General features: G+C 41.0%; 1 protein-coding gene across 1 annotated transcript in view; it reads left to right on the top strand.

Annotated features, from left to right (window-relative positions):
- RGS6 (regulator of G protein signaling 6) overlaps nt 1-21,048 on the top strand; it is a 465,615-nt gene that overhangs the window by 4,679 nt on the left and 439,888 nt on the right. The window contains exon 2 of the mRNA XM_008138879.3: nt 20,630-20,733. Coding sequence (XP_008137101.1) covers nt 20,650-20,733 — 84 coding nt within the window. The 5' untranslated portion in view covers nt 20,630-20,649. The remainder of the gene's footprint in view (nt 1-20,629; nt 20,734-21,048) is intronic.

Here is a 21,048-nt window from a genome sequence, read left to right as displayed (position 1 = left end):
CATCTGTAAAATGGGGATTAAAAAACAAACAAACCTATCCCTTGAGTGTGTATGGCTGTGAGAAGTAAATAGGATCCTGTATAGTGTCCTGGGCAGAGGGGGCATAGTAACTCGAGGAGATGGACCCTGTCAGACCACACTATTTTCTAATAATAATGAGAATCAGTAGTTGATTTGAAACCTCAGGAATTCCCTGGGTAAAATCTGAAACCAGCTTCTATACATGGAGTGCAAAGGAAGACACAGACCATGCCAGGTTGGTAGGTGGCAGACTTAATAATCAAGGGAATATACATAGGAGGTTTGGGCAACCATAAGAATAGATTTCCACACCCACCCACTAGAATCTTAAAAGTTTCTATAGAGGCCTTACCAGGGTTCGCTCACATATTCAGACCAGATGGTCTCAGCAGCATCTTATAGTCTCATCTTGAAAATGGTTCTCACTGTGTGGGCAGAAGGGTCATTCCAAGGACAGGGAGGGGCCGAGGAGCTTCCCATTGCCAGGATCCAGATCTTGGGTTAACTGGCGGTCACATCCTCTCCATGCATGACCTCCTCCAATAAGAGTCTGTTGGGAAATAAGTATTTCAGGGTAATGGTTTCCCTCTTATGTTTTTTGTCTGTTCCTGAGCCTAGCATCTGAGGGACTCCTCAGTCCCTGGGAGAACCCCGCTCCATAGTTGTAACGTTGGATTAGAGGAGGCTTGTAGAAAGCAAGTAGCCCAGACACTTGTGCAGAGGGTGGCGCGGCAAAGATCTTCCTTTGTGGTAGCTGAAGATGTATGTGTTTCCTGGAGCCTAAGGCCATTAGTGGCGGCAGGAAGAGAAGGGGAGCGTGGGGACTGCTGCTACATGGATATCTCTTGTGCCAGACGGTGACCCACACCCCGAACAAGGCCATGCGTTATGTTTTGTCTGTGCCCTTACTATCTCTTATAGTTCTTGGCACATGGTAGGAGATGGTAAATGTTGGCTGAGTTACTGACTTTCAGAGTGACAGCTATGGGAGGGCGAAAATGGAGAAAGGATGTATTGGTGCAGAGGCGTGGACTGCTTCAGGTGTAGGTGTATGCATGGACCAACTGGGTGCAGGTACATAGACAGGTACGCGTATGGATGCATGGACTGGTCTGAGTGTGGGTGCATGGACAGGTATAGTGTGAATGCAAGTGCAAATAGTTATAATCTCCATTCTTATTTTTTGCTTGATTTTGCCTAGCTAGATCTACCTCAAACCCTCTTTTGTAATTATCCTATATAATAAAGATGTAATATGCAAATAGTCCTTACGCCGTGAAGCGTAATGACCGACCGCATAACGACCGGATCACGGATCAGCAGGAGGGTGGGGCAGTGAGCTACAAGTGGGCGGCAGAGAGCTACAGGAGGGGGCAGGGCAGCAAGCTATGATGCAGGGTGGGGGTGGGGGGTGGAGGGAGCTACAGGAGGGCGTCAGCGAGCTACTGGCGCACGGATTCATGCGCAGGGCTACTAGTACATTAATGTTTGTCTTTCCCACTTGACTGTGGTCTGGTTTTCTTACAACCATAATTCTATCCTGCCATAGCACAAAGCTATACATGTAGTAAATGCTTGAGAAAAAATTGGTTTTCTAAACAAAAAGTTGCCCTGTATACAAAGCTATGGATCTGCCATATTGCAGTGGACTGATCTAATGAAATAACAGTCAGCATTTATAAAAGTTTTTTTTGCAAATCAAAGCCTTTTAAGAGGAATTAGGTGGTATTGCTCCCATTTTACAGATGAAGAAACCAAACTTGAAACAGGTGTCAGTCACCCACCTGAGGTTAGATAGTTATTGAGTAGAGACACCAAGATTTAAACTCAACTCTTATCTGACCCCAAAGTCCTGAGTCTCTCTGATATATCACAAGGTGGTGAATAGACAGAAACCCTACCCTTGAGATCTTCATTGCAGTTGTCTTGAAGATGATAGAAATAATCAGAAAATTAACGGTGAGGGATATTAAGTGAAAAGAATGTGTGGAATTTTATAAGGCAGGCTAGATAGCAAATAGATGACAAAGATAGTAAATACAGTGTAATTCAGAGAGAGAATATTGTATACTGTAATCAGATCCGGAAGAGACAGGCTTTGGGAAATAGAAATTTCATAGTTGAAGAGAGGAATCACGGCAAGCTTTTCAGGTGAGAGGTATTGATGATAATTGGTTGTTAAACCACTTACTGTTTGCTTTCAGAGTAAGAACTCATTTTTCTTGAAACATGGGACCCTCTGTCCCATTTTTGATAGAGACACTCTTTCCTCCTTAAAAGCCCAACAGCCACCTATGTGCATGATGAATGGCATCTGGACTGGATTCCAGGGCTGGGAAGCGTTAGGGGTGGGTGAGAGCTGTGTTAAAGCAAAGAGACCGAGCTGCCCAGAAAGCCCCGTTGTTGCCGCACATTTTTAATCATTAGCAACTAATTCCAATTAGAAAGTGTGTAGATGTACATTGCCCAACCCAAACCAAACACTTGTTTGAGCTGCGTTTCTTTCTGTTTGTGACCTCTCTAGAAAAAAGACAACAACTTTAAAAAAATGCCCGGTGTATTCTTCTCTTAAGCTGCTATAGAAGTGCTACTGTGTTCAGATTCCAAACCAAGCAGGAAGATGCCATTATATTATTTTGCTGACCATATACATCCTAAAACAAAGACTGATTCAGCAGCTGGTCAAAATAGAAAGTATGCATTCTGAAAGGATAAATGTATTGATTCTATTTTATATATTTTTTTTGAGGGGAAGGTACTTTAACTTTGAGAGTGGCAGGTAATAGGCACTTGGCTGCTAGCTTCTACCCTTAGGCAGGGGTATGTGACATTAGAGGAAATGACTTAACACTACTGAGGGCTGAGAACCTGTGATTGCTTTAAGGGCATTACTGAAAGAGAGTGTTCCTGGAAATCTCTGATTTAGTCAGGGGAAGGCGAGAGGGGGGGGGGAGGGCGGGGGGGGGGGGAGTTCTTACTCTAGTCACCCAGTTGGTGTAAGGTCTTCCCCGCTCCTCTTCCTGCTTGTCCACATTGGTGGTAAGTCCCACTACCGAACAACTTTTCTGGATGATGATGATGATGAGATATGGCTGTTTTCAAGAAGTTTAAAATTGTGTGTGTGTGTGTGTGTGTGTGTGTGTGTGTGTGTGTGAGGGGGGGGCGGCAAGATGAAGAAACAGAATGTGGTAAGACAGACACATATAGGTGGAATGAGGGAGGGGTTGAGTGGGTGAGTTGGACACTGGAGGGCCAATGGGTTAGGTAGCAAGAGTGTGCTTGAGTTATTTCAGTGTAGGTCAAAGGACAGAGGTACAAAGAATTTTTAATACCTCCCTACTGAGAGCCAGGTCCTTAGAAACCTTTCAGGCTGGAGAAATCTGTTGATGACCTTTAAACTAATGGGGAAACAGGGTCAGGTGAAAGAGGGATAGTGTTGCAAGCAAAACTGTTTAATAAATATTTATGTTCACCGAAAGACAACTGAGAAAACAAAGTTGGTGATGAGTGACATTTACCTCACCTTCTGTTGGTAATAGAGGGTGTGCCACAATGCATTTCTAGTTACTTCTTACTGTTTTTTCCGGAGATCACGCCCCTGCAGTGAAATACGTACAAGTGGTTTTGCTCTATTGCAGTCAATGCACAATTCCTATGCAAGTAGGCATTTCCCCACTGTGTCAGGCTCTCCGTCCAAATGGTCAATGCCTTTTAGGCTTTCAGACTGAGAGGGTGACCACTGACGCCTGGATCTTCCTGTGGCTCAAGGGCAAAGTGGACAAATTTGGGATAAACTTTATGTCACTTGCTGGGCATGACTTGATTCGGAAGTTCTCAGATATCTCACCCCAATGCATAGGGTATTTAGCTTCTTGCCAAAGTATGCTATCAATTCCAGGTTTTTGTTTCTTTGGCTTCCTTTAGCTTTCAAATGCGTCTCTGCAAAAACCACTTTCCTTGCCTGTTATCTGCCTTACAACCCCCTCCCCAGCTTAAAAAAATCTGTTTAATGCCCAGTTCCTTATATTTTCTAATTGTCCTTAACAGGAGCAACTAGCTGGCTCTCAAAAGTATTCTTGGAGCCCTGGCTGGTTTGGCTCAGTGGATAGGGCATCCGCCCACAGACTTAAGGGTTCCAGGTTCAATTCCGGTCAAGGGAATGTACCTCTGTGCAGGCTCCATCCCAGGCCCTGGTTGGGGAATGTGCAGGAGGCAACCAATCGATGTGTCTCTCACATCGATGTTTCCCTCTCTCTGTCTTTCCCTCTCCCTTCCACTCTCTCTAAATATCAATGGAAAAATATTCTTGGGTGAGGATTTCCAACAACAAGAACAAAAATAAAAGTGTAATTGGAAATAGATTGGTTTAAGTTGAATTTTGGTTATTGGGGAATTCTTGGTGGGAGAAAGTTTTCTGTGGTTGAGATGGGTCATGTTGTTAGTTATATGAAGATGAACAGTGATTGACAAGACTAGAAATGCAAATTAGGACCAGTCTATTGAGGGACTTAAATGTCACATAGATGATGATGATGATGATATGATGATGATGATGATGATTGGTGGTGATGATCGTTATGATGGTGATGATGGTGATTCGGGGCTCTCAAGGATGCGGACAAAAACAAAACAAAACAAAACAACTAAAGTGAAATTCAAATCAACTCAAGCAAAAAGGAATTTATCTGACTCATCTACCTGGGAATTCAGGCATGGCTGGATCCAGGGACATAAATGCTATCTCAGCAGTCTTACTTGATACCTTGTCATCTTGACTTCCTCCTTCTGTAACTCTAGAGAAAACGTATATGGTCATTCATATGTCTACTGTTATATCCTTTCAACACAGGGAAGGGATGTTTTTACTTATAGTACAGTGTCCTTATCTCAGTCTCAGCGAAGGACCCTGATTAGTCCCAATTAGAGTCATATGTCTGTCTCAATGCAATCAATGTGTCTAATGATACAGCAATAGTTCACAGGCCCACCTTTCCCTATCAGAGGAAGCAAATTTGATAGCAAAAGAATATATTGGGCAATCAGAAACAGTAACTGCATCCATCTTCTAAGCTGGCCGAAGGACTTTGGGTTTTGTTTGCTGGGCAGTGGAAAGTTTTGAAGAATGAATACAGAGTATTTCAACCACTCTTTAAGAGTTCTGAAATCTTTTAAGGAGTTGGAAGACTTTCACTATCCAAAATGTAGTTTTCAGATAATGTGAGGCATTCCTTCAATGGTGTGTTTCTCATCTCGTTTCACTTCTATACCAGCTCTCACATTCAATGATTATTACTTCTGGTCTATGCCTACGGCACAAACATCAGGGTGTGTGTGTATAGTGGCGACAGACACAACCTCTGGGTCCTCCACCATTCCTGCGACCATATGCCTGCAATTACATATTTTTTTGCATTGCTCTTTCTGAGATGGCTCAAGTCCCATCTTGCAAACCAGAGATGCTATATTCTTTTGTCAGAATATTTGCACTATTCTTCTTTTAAACATAGAATTCTCTTTGTATAACATATTTTCAAGGAAGAATACAAGTCATTGCTTAATGAATTGTCAACCATGTTATCTCTTCCAAGAGATAGAATGTTACCTTTCCCTCAGAAAACACCTCATGCGTCTTCTCTTTCCCCCAGTGGTCACCACTAACCTGATTTCTGTCACCATGTGTTTTCATTTTTGAAATATATGACATATATTTGGAAATATATACATACACACACACACACACACACACACACACACACACACACACAGACCCACATATACACTCTTTTTGTGGCTTCTTATGCACAACATTGATTGAAAAATTCATCAAACAATGAATTTCTTGTGATGTGTAGAAGTAGTTTATCCATTTTATTACTCTATAGCAAACCACATCTCGTGAGCCACATGTGGCTCTTTGGCCCCTTGAGTGTGGCTCTTCCACAAAATACCACGGCCTGGGCGAGTCTATTTTGAAGAAGTGGCGTTAGAAGTTTAAGTTTAAAAAATTTGGCTCTCAAAAGAAATTTCAATCGTTGTACTGTTGATATTTGGCTCTGTTGACCAATGAGTTTGCCGACCACTGCTCTATAGCAATCCACTCTATAATATTTCACAAACTGTTTATTCATCTACTGTTGATAGACATTTGGGATGTTTTCAGTTTAGGGCTGCTATGAATAATGTTGCTATAAACTTTTTTATATGTGATTTTAGTGCACATATAAATGCATTTTTGTTTTGTATACACCTAAGACTGGATTGGTGGAACATGGAGTACATATATTCAATTTTAGTAAGTCCTTACAAAGAGTTTTCCTAAGTGTTGTATCAACTTATACTCCTGTCATCAGTTTATGAGTGTTTCCATTTTTCTACATACTTGTCAACACTTGGGATTGTCAAACTTTTGCATTTTAGCCATTATGGTGGGTGTGTAGTGGTGTCTCATGGTGGTTTCAATTTTCCCTAGTAACTAATGATGTTGTGCCTTTTTAATGTGTTTTGTTTTGGTCATTTTTATTTAATCTTTTGTGGTCCCTATTTAATTTCATTGCCCAATAATCAATTGGATTGCCTATCTTTTTCTTACTGATTTACTGTAGGAGTTTTCTTTTTTAAAACAAATATTTTTACCAGTTATGTGTATTTAAAATATCTTTTCCTACTCTGTGGCTCTTGACATTTAAGTCTCTTTCAGTGAATAGGAGATCTTACTTTTAATGTAATCCAATTTGTCAAACTCTTCCTTTATGCTTTTTTTTTTTTTTTTCTGTGCCTGCTTAAGAAATTTTTGCTTACCCTAAGGTCATGAAGCTGTTCTCCCAATTTTTTGGAAGCCCTCTTGTTTTGCATTTTATCTTTAAGTAAAAAAAAAAAAATCCACCTGAGGTTTTTGTCTATGGCATAAAGAGAGGATCCATAGTTATTTTGTTTTCTGAATGTATATCCAGTTAACCCAGCACTACTTATTGAAAAATCTCATTTTATCCATTGCTTTGAAATGTCACCTTTGTTATAAATTGGATAGGATCATTTATATTTGGGTCTCTCTCTGCTTTCGATCCCCTTTCATTGTTCAAGTTGTCTATTCTCATACTCATACCACATTGTCTTAATTAATATAGCTCAATAAGTCTTGATATCCAGAAGTGTATGCCCTCTAGCTATGTTCTTATTTAAGAATAGCTTGGTTATTCTTAGCCATTTGCATCACTATATAAATTTAAAATAATCTTTTGATGAGATTTTGATTGGGAATGCATTAAATCTCTAGCCACAATTAATGTCTTTAGAATGTTGATTATTTCCATTCATTAATATGCTATAGCCCTTCATTTATTTAGGCCTGTTATTTCTGTTAGTGTTTTGTATTTCTCTATGTTCTAATGGTATTATATACCTTTATTGAGATATAGTCTTAGTATTTGAAGTTATTTTATACATTACTAGAGGCTTGGTGCATGAAATTTGTGCACTGGGGGGGGGGTGGTGTCCCTCAGCCCAACGTGCACTTTCTCCAATCTGGGACCCCTCGGAGTAGTCTGACATCCCTCTCACAATCCAGGACTGCTGGCTCCTAATCACTTGCCTACCTGCCTGCCTGATTGCCCCTAACTGCTTCTGCCTGCCAGCCTGATCACCCCCTAACTGCTCCCCTGCCGGCCTGATCGCCCCCAACTGCCCTTCCCTGCTGGCCTGGTTGTCCCCAACTGCCCTCTCCTGCTGGCCTGATCTTGCCCCAAACTGCCCTCCCCCGATCTTGTGACTACATGGGCGTGGCCATCTTGTGACGAAATGGGGTGGCCATCTTGTGACAACATGGGTGCAGCCATCTTGTGATGACATGAGGGCGAGACACCATCTAGGCTTTTATTAGTATAGATAAGTGATATCTTTTAAAAATGTCATTTTCCAGTTATTGTGAATATATACAATCAGTTTTTATATAGTGACCTTGTATCCAGTGATTTTGCTAAACACACTTATTAATTCTAATAGCTCCATGTAGATTATTATGGACTTTCCATGTATACAATCAAATTACTGACAAAACAGTGTTTACTTTTTCCTTTATAATCATTATGTCTTTTATTTAGTTTTTTTTTTTTTTGCCTGTTGCCTTGGCTAAGACCTCTAATATGATGGTGAATAGAAGTGGTCATAGTGGGCATCCTTGTCTCATTTCTAATCTCAGTGGGAAAGTTTTCAAAGTGTGACTATTAAATATTATGGTTGTTGTGTTTTATACTATCCTTTATCAGATTAAGCAGTTCTTTTACATTCAAAATTTGCTAAGAGTATTTTCATGCACACATATTGAATTTGACCAAATGGTTAAGGCAATAGTTGCATGGAATGCCCAGCTCACCTCCTTTCTCCCCACTTCCCCCCACCGCCCCCTTGGTCCCATATGTACTCATTACCTTGGGAGCTCTCTTTTTAAAAAATGTTATCAAGCTTTTCTAGTTCTTAAGGGTTGTTCTGTTATAGGTTAGACCCTCATTGTAAGAAGCGGTACATTCTAATTGTATGATCTTTGTCTTCTGCACGGTAACAAAACCCCCTCAGAAACCTATTCAAAAACCTGTTATTTCTTTGACCTGTATTGCTTCTGCCTGATGAGCTTTATGAATATATCTTTCTTTTGTTACATCTATCTCCAGCAGATGAAAAGCCTGCTATTGCTGCTCTAAGTACATGCATTATGAAGCATAGAAGAGATGCACCGATACTTAAATGCCTAGGCTGAGGGTAAAAAGAGACTGATTTTGCCTGTTCTTAAAAAAATTAAGAAAGAAAACAACAAAATTCCAAGGAAACAAAACTGACATTCTTTTTTAAAGTAAGCCAAGAGGAGTGCCTTTCTTCTTGGATCCCCTGGGAACACGTCATCCATTTTATCTCTTAGTCATCCCCGTCTTGTGTGTAAAAATTGGCAAAGCTCCTCTGTCACTCCTACTTCTTCTTTAGCAGTCATACAACCTTTCATGTAAACCAAGAGGGTAATGAAATGTTACTTCTGCAGTCCCTGGAGTCAGTAGTATTAGTAGTATTCGACAGTATAATCTTAGCACCCACACTTATAAAATGTAAGTTCTCTCATGTGAGAGGAGAGGCATTTGGGCCCTCCAGACCCAAATTCTAGTGCTGGCTCTATTACTAACCAGCAAGATGACATTAGAATATAACTTGGTTTCTCCAGGCCTTAGTTTCATCCTCTGAAAAAATTAAGTGATTGGGCTTGTTCAGGAAACATAAAACATATATATTTTTAATCTATGCTTTCATTTTCACAAAATCTTTTATGTAAAGGACCAAATAGTAAATATTTTGAGCTCTGCAGGCCATATGGTCTCTGTTGCAACTATATAACTCTGCTGTTGTAGCATAAAAACAGCCATAGACAGTCAGTAGACAAATGGGAGTTTATTTATCAAACTTCATGGACACAGAAATTTGATATTTATAGTTTTCATGTGTTATAAAATATTCTTTCAACTTTTGTTGACAATTTACAAAATGTAAAGACCATTCTTAGCTCATAGATTATACAAAAACAGGCGGCCAGCTAGGTTTGTACCCCAGGCCCTACTTTGCCAACCTTGAACTAGTTGATGGTCAAGGTTATTCTGGATCTCTGTGTTAGACATTGATATTGTTAGTCTGTCAAAGTATACTATTTTTTTCTTTTCCATGAACATTGTTCAAAAGAGTCTTACTCCTTTCTCTTAGGTTAATTAAGAATTAGACAATAAAAGACTGTATTTTTCCTTTGTTTATCTCCTCCTCGATGCTTGTTCTTTCTTTTTGTAGACCCAAGTTTCTGAACTATTTAATTTTCCTGTATCTGGAAAATCTTCCTTTAGCATTTCTTGCTGGGCAAGTTTGCTAGTGAACTTGCTCAGTTTTTCTTTGTTAGAGAAAGTTGTTATTTTTCCTTCATTTTTGAAGGATAATTTCACTAGATGTAGAATTCTAGGTGTGTGGCGTTTTTCTTTCAACATTGTAAGTATTTCACTCCTCTCTCATCTGTGTCGTTTCTGTTGAGAAGCCCTGTATAATTGTTATACTTGTTCCTTTATATGTTAAGGTGTTTTTTTCTTTTGGTTTCTTTCAAGATTTTCTCTGTCTTTGATTTTCTGCACTTTAAATATAATACGCTTAGGTGTAGTGGTTTTTATTCTTGTTTTTCAACCCTGTCTGGTGTTTTCTGATCTTCCTGGATTTGAGGTTTGGTGTATGTTATTAACTTTGGAAAGCTGTCAGTCATTACTCCTCCAAATATTTCTTTTACTCCTTTTTCTTCTTCTCCTGATGTTCCAATTACACTTATGTTACATCTTTTGCTATTGTACCACAGTTCTTAGATATGCTGTTCCATTTTTTAAAAAAATTCTTTTTCTTTCTCATTTGGGAAGTTTCTATTAATCTTCATTGAACTTCACTGATTATTTCCTAGGCCATTTAGAGTCTACCAATGAGAATTCTTAATTTATTACAGTGTTTTTGACTTTTAGCATTTCTCTTTTTAAGGATTAAAAAAAAAATTCTGTCTCTCTGTTTAATTACCACCTACTTTTCCCATTATAAGTCTTAACATATGTAATCATAGTTATTTTGGATTCCCTTTCAGATAATTTCAACATCTGTGTCTTATCTGAGTCTGGCTCTGATGACTGCTTAAAAGCCAAACACAATGTGTGAGATATTAGGAGCTGAGACAGCTAGGCCGTTAGAGGAGGGCTTTATTTCATTTGGCTAAGGATTGGGCTGTTTAATGTTTGCTCTAGCTATAGGTGCCGGAAGCTTCAGTTCCCCTGTTTTAGTCTTCTCTCTTGACTGTAGGTTTCTGAAGTGCTCCTAGGAGAGTTTGTGTTTTAGAGGTCTTTTTGCTGTAACTCACTGTTATTATACTAGAGCCCCATTGATGGGGTGGTAGGATGAGGAGAGGAGAAATGTTCTCTAACCTTCCACTTAAGAGCAAACGTGGGACAACTTTTTGTTAGTAAGTGCAGCAACACTTCCTCTGTTGAAATGGGAGGGAAGACGACTTACAGGATGATTTAGGTGAGGGTGTCCCAAGATGCGAGACTTGCCCTCTGCTAGCTTCCATTTCTTCAGTGGAGTTTGAAGTGACCTCATCAACTGAGACTCTGTGTAAAGTTTGAACAAGCAGGAGACATGAGGTAACCAATTCAGAAGAGGAGATCAAACTTGGTAGGAAAACGTTTTAGATCTGGTGGGAAGTATTAACTAAGTTATTTAAAGTTTGTGCTCATGAATTTAAAATGCCACTAGTCACCTGGTTGTGTGATTTCCTCTTTACCCCTGCCTCACCCCACCCCAAAGTGTTCACCTGTTTGGATGTGATCTTGGATATTCAGATATTGTGTGGATATTATATGGTGTATACGTAGGTTCTGTTAATATTGGGGATTTGCCAGGAACTATGACACAGAACGGGGGAGGGGAGGGAGTTGAGGATATTTGCAAGGGAGCGACTGAGTGATTATAATGATGGAGCCAGTGAGAGAAGAAAAAAATAAAAAAAAGGTGTAGGTTGAATGACTAAAGAAGTTTGGAGAATGTTTGCAGTGAATGTAGAGTAGCTGAGCTGTAAAGAGGGAAGGTGGACAGAGTGGGCGATTTGAGTGGTCCAGGCACTGGAGATGATGAGGTTCAGCATGTGGCCGTGCGAGGCAGTGGCTGGGGAAGAGGCATGGAGGAAAAGATTCAGGTGAGGAACTAAAAAGGATGGAGAAAACAGCTTTGTCAGTTAGGTCTTTGATTCTGATGTTACAGTCACCGAGGTTGACTAAGAGGTGGAGAACCGAAACCTGAATCTTCAGGAAATGAAAGGGCATAAGAGGAGGTGGGGGGGACACAGAAGTGAGGATGGTTAGGAAGTGGCATAGTCTGAGGATCTGAGTGTCACAAGAATAAGGATTTGGGTAGGAATATGGTAGGGACATCATTTAAAACAGTAATGGACAATGAGGAGGATGCTTACCTTCCATCCTGGTCTTGATATATGGGGTGAGGACAAGGGGCTACAGGGGAAAGCCAGGTTTTCATTAAAGTCACAGAAAGTCAAAGTTCAAAGAGAAGAGTTCAAAAGGCAGGAAGAGTCAGTGGGGATTGGCAGGGTCTGAGGGTGTCCAGGACAGTGTGGAGTTCAGAGCCCCGGGAAGAAGAGACTCCTGGGTGGACCTGAGCTTCAAGTAGTGATGGTGTTAACAGGACTGAGGGGCACATCACATGGCCAAACACATCCTGTTGTGTGAAGAACTTTCTACTCCCTCCTAGCTTAATTTTTAGGATTACTGTTTAATATAGGAAATGCAAAAATATTTTTCTTTATGAGAAGTTTCGGTAGATTAGTTTGTTTAGTCAGGGAGCTGTGGCAACCCAGAGAGGGTTGTATTTATATATATGTCTTTTTTAAAATCTTTGTTGTTGAAAGTATTACATATGTCCCTATTTTCCCCCATTGACCTTTCCTCCCTATGGATATAGGTTTCCCCATATATATATATGTCTTAAGATAGGATTGATATGGGCAAGTCAACTTCACTGAGACACGAGGAAGGAGGGAACTACAAAGTGGATGAGGACCTACTGTTTATGGATTGTAATATGTGCATTAGTATCTAGTACTAAGTACTTTATATATAGTATATAGGTGCTAAGTGTTTTATATTTAGGTATATACTTAAATTTCGTATAAATTTACACAATTTTGTTTTAAATACTCTAGGTAGCTGATTTCACTGGAGACCAAGACTGACGCATTGCAAGTCTGTGGGCATTGAAGTCAGCGCTGAGTTTGAATTTTAGTTTTCTGGCTGACAACTTATTTTGGGCGAGTTACCTATGTTGTGGAGCCTCAATTTTCTCACCTGTAAAGTAGGAATAACACCCACTTGTTATAGTTGCTGTGAAGCTCTGCCTGAGTGATTCTGAGCAGCCAGGCTGAGAACCATGGAAGCAGGGTGATTAGTGTTGCATTTTCTGGGTGAGGAAACCAAGTCTCAGAGAGGCTAAAGAAGCATAGCAGTAAGTTGCTTGTGCACACAGCACTGAAGTGGCAAGGCCAGGATTGAGAGCCAGTTCTTCGATCCCATGACCCTGGCTTTATCCCTTAGAGTGAGTTTTTGCCTGAATACAAGGGAAGTTAAAGGAGCCCAGCTTAGCACGGCTATGACATGGGAAGGGAGGAGGGATCAGGTGAAGAGAAGGCAGGCTCCATGGAATCTAGGTCAATGGTTCCAAAGCTTGCCTGTGCTTCCAAATCACCTGGGGAATGTTTAAATCATAAATCTCTAGGGACCACCCTAGACCGGCCAAAGTAGAGTTTCTAGAACAGCCCTGGCTGGGAAATTCAGCTGGTTAGAGCGTTGTTCTGATACACCAAGGTTGCAGGTTTAATTTCCAATCAGGGCACATACAAGAAGCAACCCATGAATGCATAACGAATTGACGTTTATCTCTCTCTCTCTCTCATCAATTAATAATAACAATAATCTACATATATAAAAGCCTAAGCGACTGTTAAGACCAAACGACTGGAACGATCAGAACGACTGGTCGACCAGTCGCTACGACATGCACTGACCACCAGGGGGCAGACGCTCAACATGCCCCCTGGTGGTCAGTGGGCTCCCACAACCAACCTCCCGCAGCTGGCCAACCTCCCATGGTCTCTCCCCCCAACTAAGGCTCTGGGCACCAGAGAATCTGGGTCTGGGAAGCCTGTAGGAGGAGAGCGACCCTGACATTGATTGAGACAGAGTAGCAGCTTGGAGGGGGCAGAAGGGGCAAGGCAGCAGCCTAACTGCAAAGATGTAAAGTAAGCACCACTGCCATTTTACTTCTGCCACCACACCACACTGCACTGCTCGCCCTTCTGCCCCCTTCTAGCTTGGCTCTGCGCCTTTCTGGGCTCCCAACCACTGATTGGCTAGCACTCCTATGGCGGTGTGCCATCATTGGCCGAAATCAGCTACCTATCATGCTTGGGGGTGGAGCCACAAGAAAATGTGTGTCTGAGGTAGGAGAGACGACCTGTCTGTCAGCAATTCCGCCCTTGGGAGAGTGAGTCGGCCTGAGCGTGGGCAGCAAAGTGGAGCTGTATTTCCACCTCAGAGCATAGCTGGTGTTCAAGCCATTTTGGGGGCGCTCTGTCTGTGGTCTATGCTTGCCGCTACCTCAGCACCTCTACACAACTAGATGGGGGCCAGCTGGCCAACCTCCTGCAGTCCCTCCCCCTGGTCAGTTCCTCCCCCTGGCCAGCTCCTCCCCCTGGCCAGCCAACCTCCCACAGTCCCTTCCCCTGTCTCTCCCCCCGGCTGGCAGGCCCCAATTGGCCCGGCCCTGATGGGGACTGGGTGAGATGGTCCCGATCGGCCCTGATTGCCAGCCAGGCCTAGGGACCCCACCTATGCACGAATTTCGTGCACTGGGCCTCTAGTAATAATAAAAGACTTTATGGAGCAAGGGGACCAGGAACATGTGTCTTTAGAATCTCTCCCAGGTGATTTTGAGTCTGCTAGTTAGGTTCAGGTCCTTGATCAGCTTTTGGGAACCATGGAATTCTAACTGAAGACCTGAGTGATTAAGCAATTATATCTCAGTAAAATACTGGGTACCTAGCATTGCCATCAAAATCGGCCCCTGGGCATTGAGCTCTGTCTCCTTGTTTTCAGGTCTTTAGTGATTACCTGAAACAGACACTCGATCTGTCGTTGATCATCTGAGTCTGGAGCATATAGGAAATGTCAGGTTGGCAGACTCTGCTATAATAGGAAGAGTTATTTGTTCTTTATATCTGTTTTCTTCCTTCTTTTTTTAAAAAAAAATATATTTTATTGATTTTTTTCAGAGAGGAAGGGAGAGGGACAGAGAGCCAGAAACATTCATGAGAGAGAAACATCGATCAGCTGCTTCCCGCACACCCCCCACCGGGGATGTGCCCGCAACCAAGGTAAATGCCCCCGACCGGAACCGAACCCGGGACCCTTCAGTCTGAAGGCCGACGCTCTATTCACTGAGCCAAACCAGTTTCGGCTGTTTTCTTCCTTCTTTCCCCTTGAGGTTCCCGCCCACTCAGTCAGATTAGAACTATATAAACAAGCTTGTATTACTGAGATAGCACACATCTTGTAATTTTTTTATTTTTCTGAAGAGCTTAACATTGCCTATGTCAGAAAAAATCCATTGGGTTTTAATGGGCCGAGGCAAACTATATGAATTTGATATAACATGGAGGAGAGGCAACAGCATCAACAGGACTCTTATTTGGCAGCATAAATGTTCAGACTATATTACAGCCAGAATGTGATTACCTCTCCTACAAGACATTTTCCTGCATAGAGTTGTGAGGACTGGGCACTAAGAGTGGCAGGAGTGACATCTTAAGGTTTTCAACTGCATGTGACAATGATTTTTGTGGCATTGTGGTGTAATTGTAGGGGTCCACCCCAGCTTCCTCTCCTATGCACCCAAGCAGAATACGTGAGGATTGGGGAAGGGCTTTTCCAGTCATTCTGGTGCAGGTGGCCTGGGGATTTCATTTGGCCAAACACTGGCACAGAACAAGACTGCTAGTCAGTTGCTACCTTCATTTTTTTTTTTGCTAAGGAATTTACATGACTTATTTTATTCTTCAAAAGTAACCCTGCAGAGTAGAAGGTTGTCACCTTCCAGGTGAAGAGCTGGAAGTTGAGGATGGGGGATTCAATTGCCAAAGGCCCACAGCAGCCTTGGTGTGGCCAGAGCTGAGATGCAGTTCATGGTCTGACTGCAAAGCCCATTCCTTTTCCACATCCTTGGGTCTTGCCTACCTGCTCTGCCCGGCATTGTTATCTGCTGGACCCTAAGCTTAGCTTGCTCCAGAGAAGCTGCCATTACAAAGGGAAACAGCTGGCATTTGTCATAACTAAGAGCTACAAATGCAATATAAATTTGGAGTAAATGGCAGTCCCAACTTTCAAAAGATGAGCTAATCAGAGCTTGAATCAGAGATGCTCAATTGTTCTCTTATTCAAAGGGGATCTTCTCACTATACTTCCCACTCTCCCACATGTCTTTCATGGATTCCAAAAGTGGGTTCCTGATTTCAGGGCTGATCCATATCCATATACCCTGGGGAAAGTCATGTGTGATTCCATACACAGGGCTTTGTTGATAAAGAGCTCTCTCTGTTGGGCAGTTTTAATGGCTTGCCATCTAGGTGAGTGCTCTGAAGGAGTTCACTGCATCTTGGCAGAGTCTTATCAGTTCCATTATTCATTAAAAAATATTTTAGTACCAGCTCTGTGCCAGGCCCTGTTCTAGATGCCAGGGATACAGGGCGAACCCCATCGACAGAGACTCCACTCAGTAGAACTGGCTTTCTCATAGAGGAGACCTCTGATAAACAAGGAAACAAAGTCATGACTCCAGGCAGATGGGAATCCCTGTTATTTCACTCTCCACATTTGGCTGTTCTCCCACATAATCTCCTTGAGATCAGATCATATTCATGTGTTCTTTTTCTTCTTGAGTGTCTATACTTCTGGGTCTTTAGATGTCCATGCCTATGTCATCACCTAGGTTCAAGTGTCCTCTTCTGCCTTCCCTAGACTCCCGTTCACCCTGCTCTCATCTCAGTGGCTCTGTTATAACTGAACACCCACACATTACAATGTCCCGCTTTTGTGGACATGTCTGTCACCCCTGCTGGACTCTGAACACTTTAATGAGAGCACTTGTGTCTGATTTATCTTTCTATCTCCAGGGCCTCGCACCAAGCCTTGGGAATGGATGCTCAGTGTTTGCTCCAAGAATAAATGTTGTCTTGTGGCACCTAGTGGTGGGCGGTGGTATTACAGGAATTGCTTCAGGGGGAGGCATGCTAAGGCTGGGAAGGAAAGCTTACCCCCCAGTTCTGTGATTGGCATGAGCACTGTCACAAATAGAGGAGTTGGGCTAGCATAGAGGCAGTGGTGATGGAAGAGAGGTAGCGTGGAACATTCTGGTGAGTCTTTGAAGGAAATTTAGAAATTGGAAGTTCTGAGTTCTAGGTCAGAACTGGAGGGAATACCAAGAATGCTGGGTTTTATAGTCAATGTCCAGGTGAGGTGCAGAGAAGCCGTGGCTTAACCTGATCCCAACAGCTAGTTAGTTGCAGACTAGGTAGAGGAACCAGGCCTCCCAGTTCAGAAGGCTTTCCGCTATGCCGGGACATAGGTTTGTGACGGATAAGGAAACAAAGGCACAGAGAGGTAAAGTAACTTGCCCCAGATGGCATAGCTAGTAAGTGGTGGAGCCTGGACCCAGACATGGATCCATCTGATGACATAGGCCAGCTTGTAACCATGAAACCATCTTGTCTCTTCTTGGAGAGTCTATTGAAATGTAGTCATGTTTTCAGAAAGACATTCACATTCTTCAAATATTAAAACCAAAGTCCCTGCATTATTTACTATATGTATACACATAGTGTATGTAAATAACATGAAGAAGGTTTTGTTTTCCTCTACCACTAAATTTAAAATATTCCTATTTCTATTGTACTTCATTTAAAAATAAATATTTCATACCATATTGTAATGAGTGAGAATCTGTTCCTTTAATTTCATGAACACCAGCTCTATAGTCAGTGAATTTAATCAGAACATCCTTATCAATGCAGGTTTTGCACTCAGCTCTCTCTAACAACTGTTGACATAGGGACTAGAATGTATTTTAGAAATGATATTTTATACCAGTAGACACAGAAAAGGTAAATGACTAGCTTGAGTTTCAAAATGAGTTGATGGAAGAATCAAAATAGAAGCCTTTCTATTACATACTACTAGACTCACTGGAATTCCTAACCGCATTCACTTAGCAGTTCAGATCCTGGGACATCAGCCTGCTTTAACACAGAGAACTGTTTCTGTTGTGGGGCAGGGAGGAGAGTCAGGGAAAGGCAAAGGGAGGACTGACATCATTATTTCTAGGTCATTTCCAACCTTACTATTATAACACAGTTTTCTAGGTGGAAGATAATATACTCATTAAAGTGAAAGTGTTCATTTTAAAATAAAGCAATAGGAGCCCCAAATAACTCTGTTACATAGACAAAAGAGCATACATAAATGGACTCAAAATTTGTTTTTCATGCTCAGTCATATTCAGTATTAAGGCAAATAAGTAGTTATTTATAAATAAACAGTGTGTTCATTTAACTTTCAAAGCCACTAATTAGCATAATAATCAGTGTTTCCATATAGTACCATATTCATAGAAATACTGATATAGCAGTGGATAGAGATAATAGAATGATGCTCTTGATCTCTTCATGTAATCTAGCTTTTAAAACGCATCCTAATTCATAAATGATGAAGAAAGCAATCAACATTATTCAAATGGGATATCTTGGGTAATTAAATTCTTAGCATAAATTACAAATTCCTATCTCTTCCCCCTTTTTTGCCCAAATTAATTTTTATTGAATGACCTTTGGTACCAACTTATTTTATAATAAAATGTTTCCTGAGGTGTTTTTTCTTTTAAATTGTAATAGCCTTTTCTGTCGAGTATGGTATTTATAAAAGTTTCTTCGATGAAAAGCTTATGAATTTTGTGCAAATAACCCAGGCAGGCTCTTAGATCAGAGATAACATTTGTATAGGACTTTCATGGCTTTATAGGACACTTTTATACTCATTTATTTGACCCTTACCTATGAGTAGTCAGTGGAAGTCACATTTTACTGATGAGAGCAACGTAGAGGAAGGTGCCTTGGCATGGTTCTAGCTACACAGCAGATGTTAAATATGTACATTTTAAAAGAAAATTAACAAAGGAACCCAACACCCAACAGGTTATTTGACTTGCTCGAGGTTACCCAGCAAATACAACGTGATGCCAAGAACTGAACTTGCTTCTTTACTCAAAAAGTCCCTATGTTGTCCTTGTCTCACTGCTATCTTCTCAGATGTTTTAAAAGGTCAAATTAAAAACATTCATTTTTCTTAATTGAGGTGAAATTCACAAATGCACGAGTTCTTATTTTAAACTGTAATAGCCTCTCTCCTGTCATCACTGCCTTTTTCACAGCCCATTTCCTGTATTCATAACAATGCTCATAAAATTAACCATTTTAAAGCATACATCTCCGAGGCACTTAGTACATTCACAGTGTTCTACAGCCATCAGCTCTATCTAGTTGAAAACTATTTTTTTCATTTTTTTATTGATTAAGGTATTACATATATGTCCTTATTCCTCCATTACTCCACCCCCCATTCATGCCCCACCCCCCTGGTGTCTGTGTCCATTGATTAGGCTTATATGCATGCATATTAAGTCCTTCGGTTGATCTCTCCCCCTTACCCCCACCGTCCCCTACCTTCCCTGAGGTTTGACATTCTGATTGATGTTTCTCTGTCTCTGGATCTGTTTTTTGTTCATCAGTTTATGTTGTTCATTATATTCCACAAATGAGTGAGATCATGTGATATTTATCTTTCTCTTCCTGGGAAAACTGTTTTGATCATCTCCTAAGGAGACCCCATTTCCCTTAAGCAGTCACCCAATCTCTCCTCTCTACAGCTGCTGTTATTTACCAATCTGCTTTCTGTCTCTATAGATTTCTCTATTATATATACTTTGTGTTAGTGGAATCCTACAATATGTCATTGTCTTAGTCCATTCAGGCTGCTGTAATAGAATGCCATTGACTGGATAGCTGATAAACAACAGAAATTTACTTCTCTCAGTTCTGGAGACTGGAAAGTCCAAGATCAAGACTTGGGGGCAGATCTGGTGTCTCGTGAGGGCCTGTTTCCTGGTTCATAAAGGAGCTCTCTGAGACCTCTTATCAGGGCACTCATCACTTTCCACAGGTCCTACCTGCTAACACTGTTACATTGGGGACTAGGATGTCAACACGTGCATTTTGAGGGGACAAAAACCTTCAGTCAACTGCAGTGACCTTTTGTATCTAGCTCTTTTCATTTAGCATAATGCTTTCAAGATTAATCTGTGTTGTAGCATGTGTCAGTGCTTTATTACTTTTTATGGCTGAATTATATTCCATTGTAGGGGTAGGCCATATTTCATTTATCCATTCATCAGTTGATGGACATAGAGTTATTTCCATATTTTGGCAATAGCGCTGCTATGAGCATTCATGTTTGAGTGTTTGTTTGAATACCTGTTTTCAGTTCTTAGGAGTGGAATTGTCAGGTTATATGCAATTCTATGTTTAATTTTTGAGGAACCACCAAATGTTTTCCATTTCCTATCAATAATGTACAAGAGTACCAATTTACCCATGTCCTTTTCAATGATTGTTATTTGAGGTTTTGTTTTTATTATTGTAATCTTTCTTAAGGAGATTACTTAAGACTGGCATATGATTACCCCTCAGGTGCACAGTTCTGGGCTGAAAAATAAAGAATATGTTGCTTTGGAATTAGAAGGATGAATGTGGACAATAAGTCCACAATCATGTAATTTTTTTACATCATGCTTTGTTTTCATGCCACCTGCCTAAAGATACATAGCTATTTGCATTGCAAAGCTCTCTTTATATAATTATTGCATGTCTTAATGACCTGTTAATTTATTTTTACAGCGTGAGTGAAGGCATCCAGGATGGCTCAGGGATCCGGGGAGCAAAGAGCAGTGGCAACTGCTGACCCAGAGGACAGTTCTCCAAATATGATAGTCTACCGCAAAGTAAGGCATCTGGTTAAATGCTGCGATGCTGGCTGTGTTGTGTGTGTGTTTGTGTTCTGTGTAGGGTTGACCGATGGTTGACAACTCGACAAATCTTTTCTGCCTGAACTTCCTCAACTGATAAATGATTATCGTTCGCTTCTCATACCTGATTCTTCAATTCTAAAATTCAAGGCAGTTAGATTTTGTCATAATTGGTATTGAATACTTGGGAAAATATTATGTGATTTTGTTTTCTTTAAACTCAAAGATCACCTGTGTAATAAGATGGAGACATATTCCCCTTTGGTATAAAACCCTTACTGTAACATTGAT

The sequence above is a fragment of the Eptesicus fuscus genome, chromosome 5 (assembly GCF_027574615.1).
Source record: "Eptesicus fuscus isolate TK198812 chromosome 5, DD_ASM_mEF_20220401, whole genome shotgun sequence".
In the NCBI taxonomy this organism is placed as follows: domain Eukaryota; kingdom Metazoa; phylum Chordata; class Mammalia; order Chiroptera; family Vespertilionidae; genus Eptesicus; species Eptesicus fuscus.
This window is presented reverse-complemented; position numbering and strand designations above follow the sequence as displayed.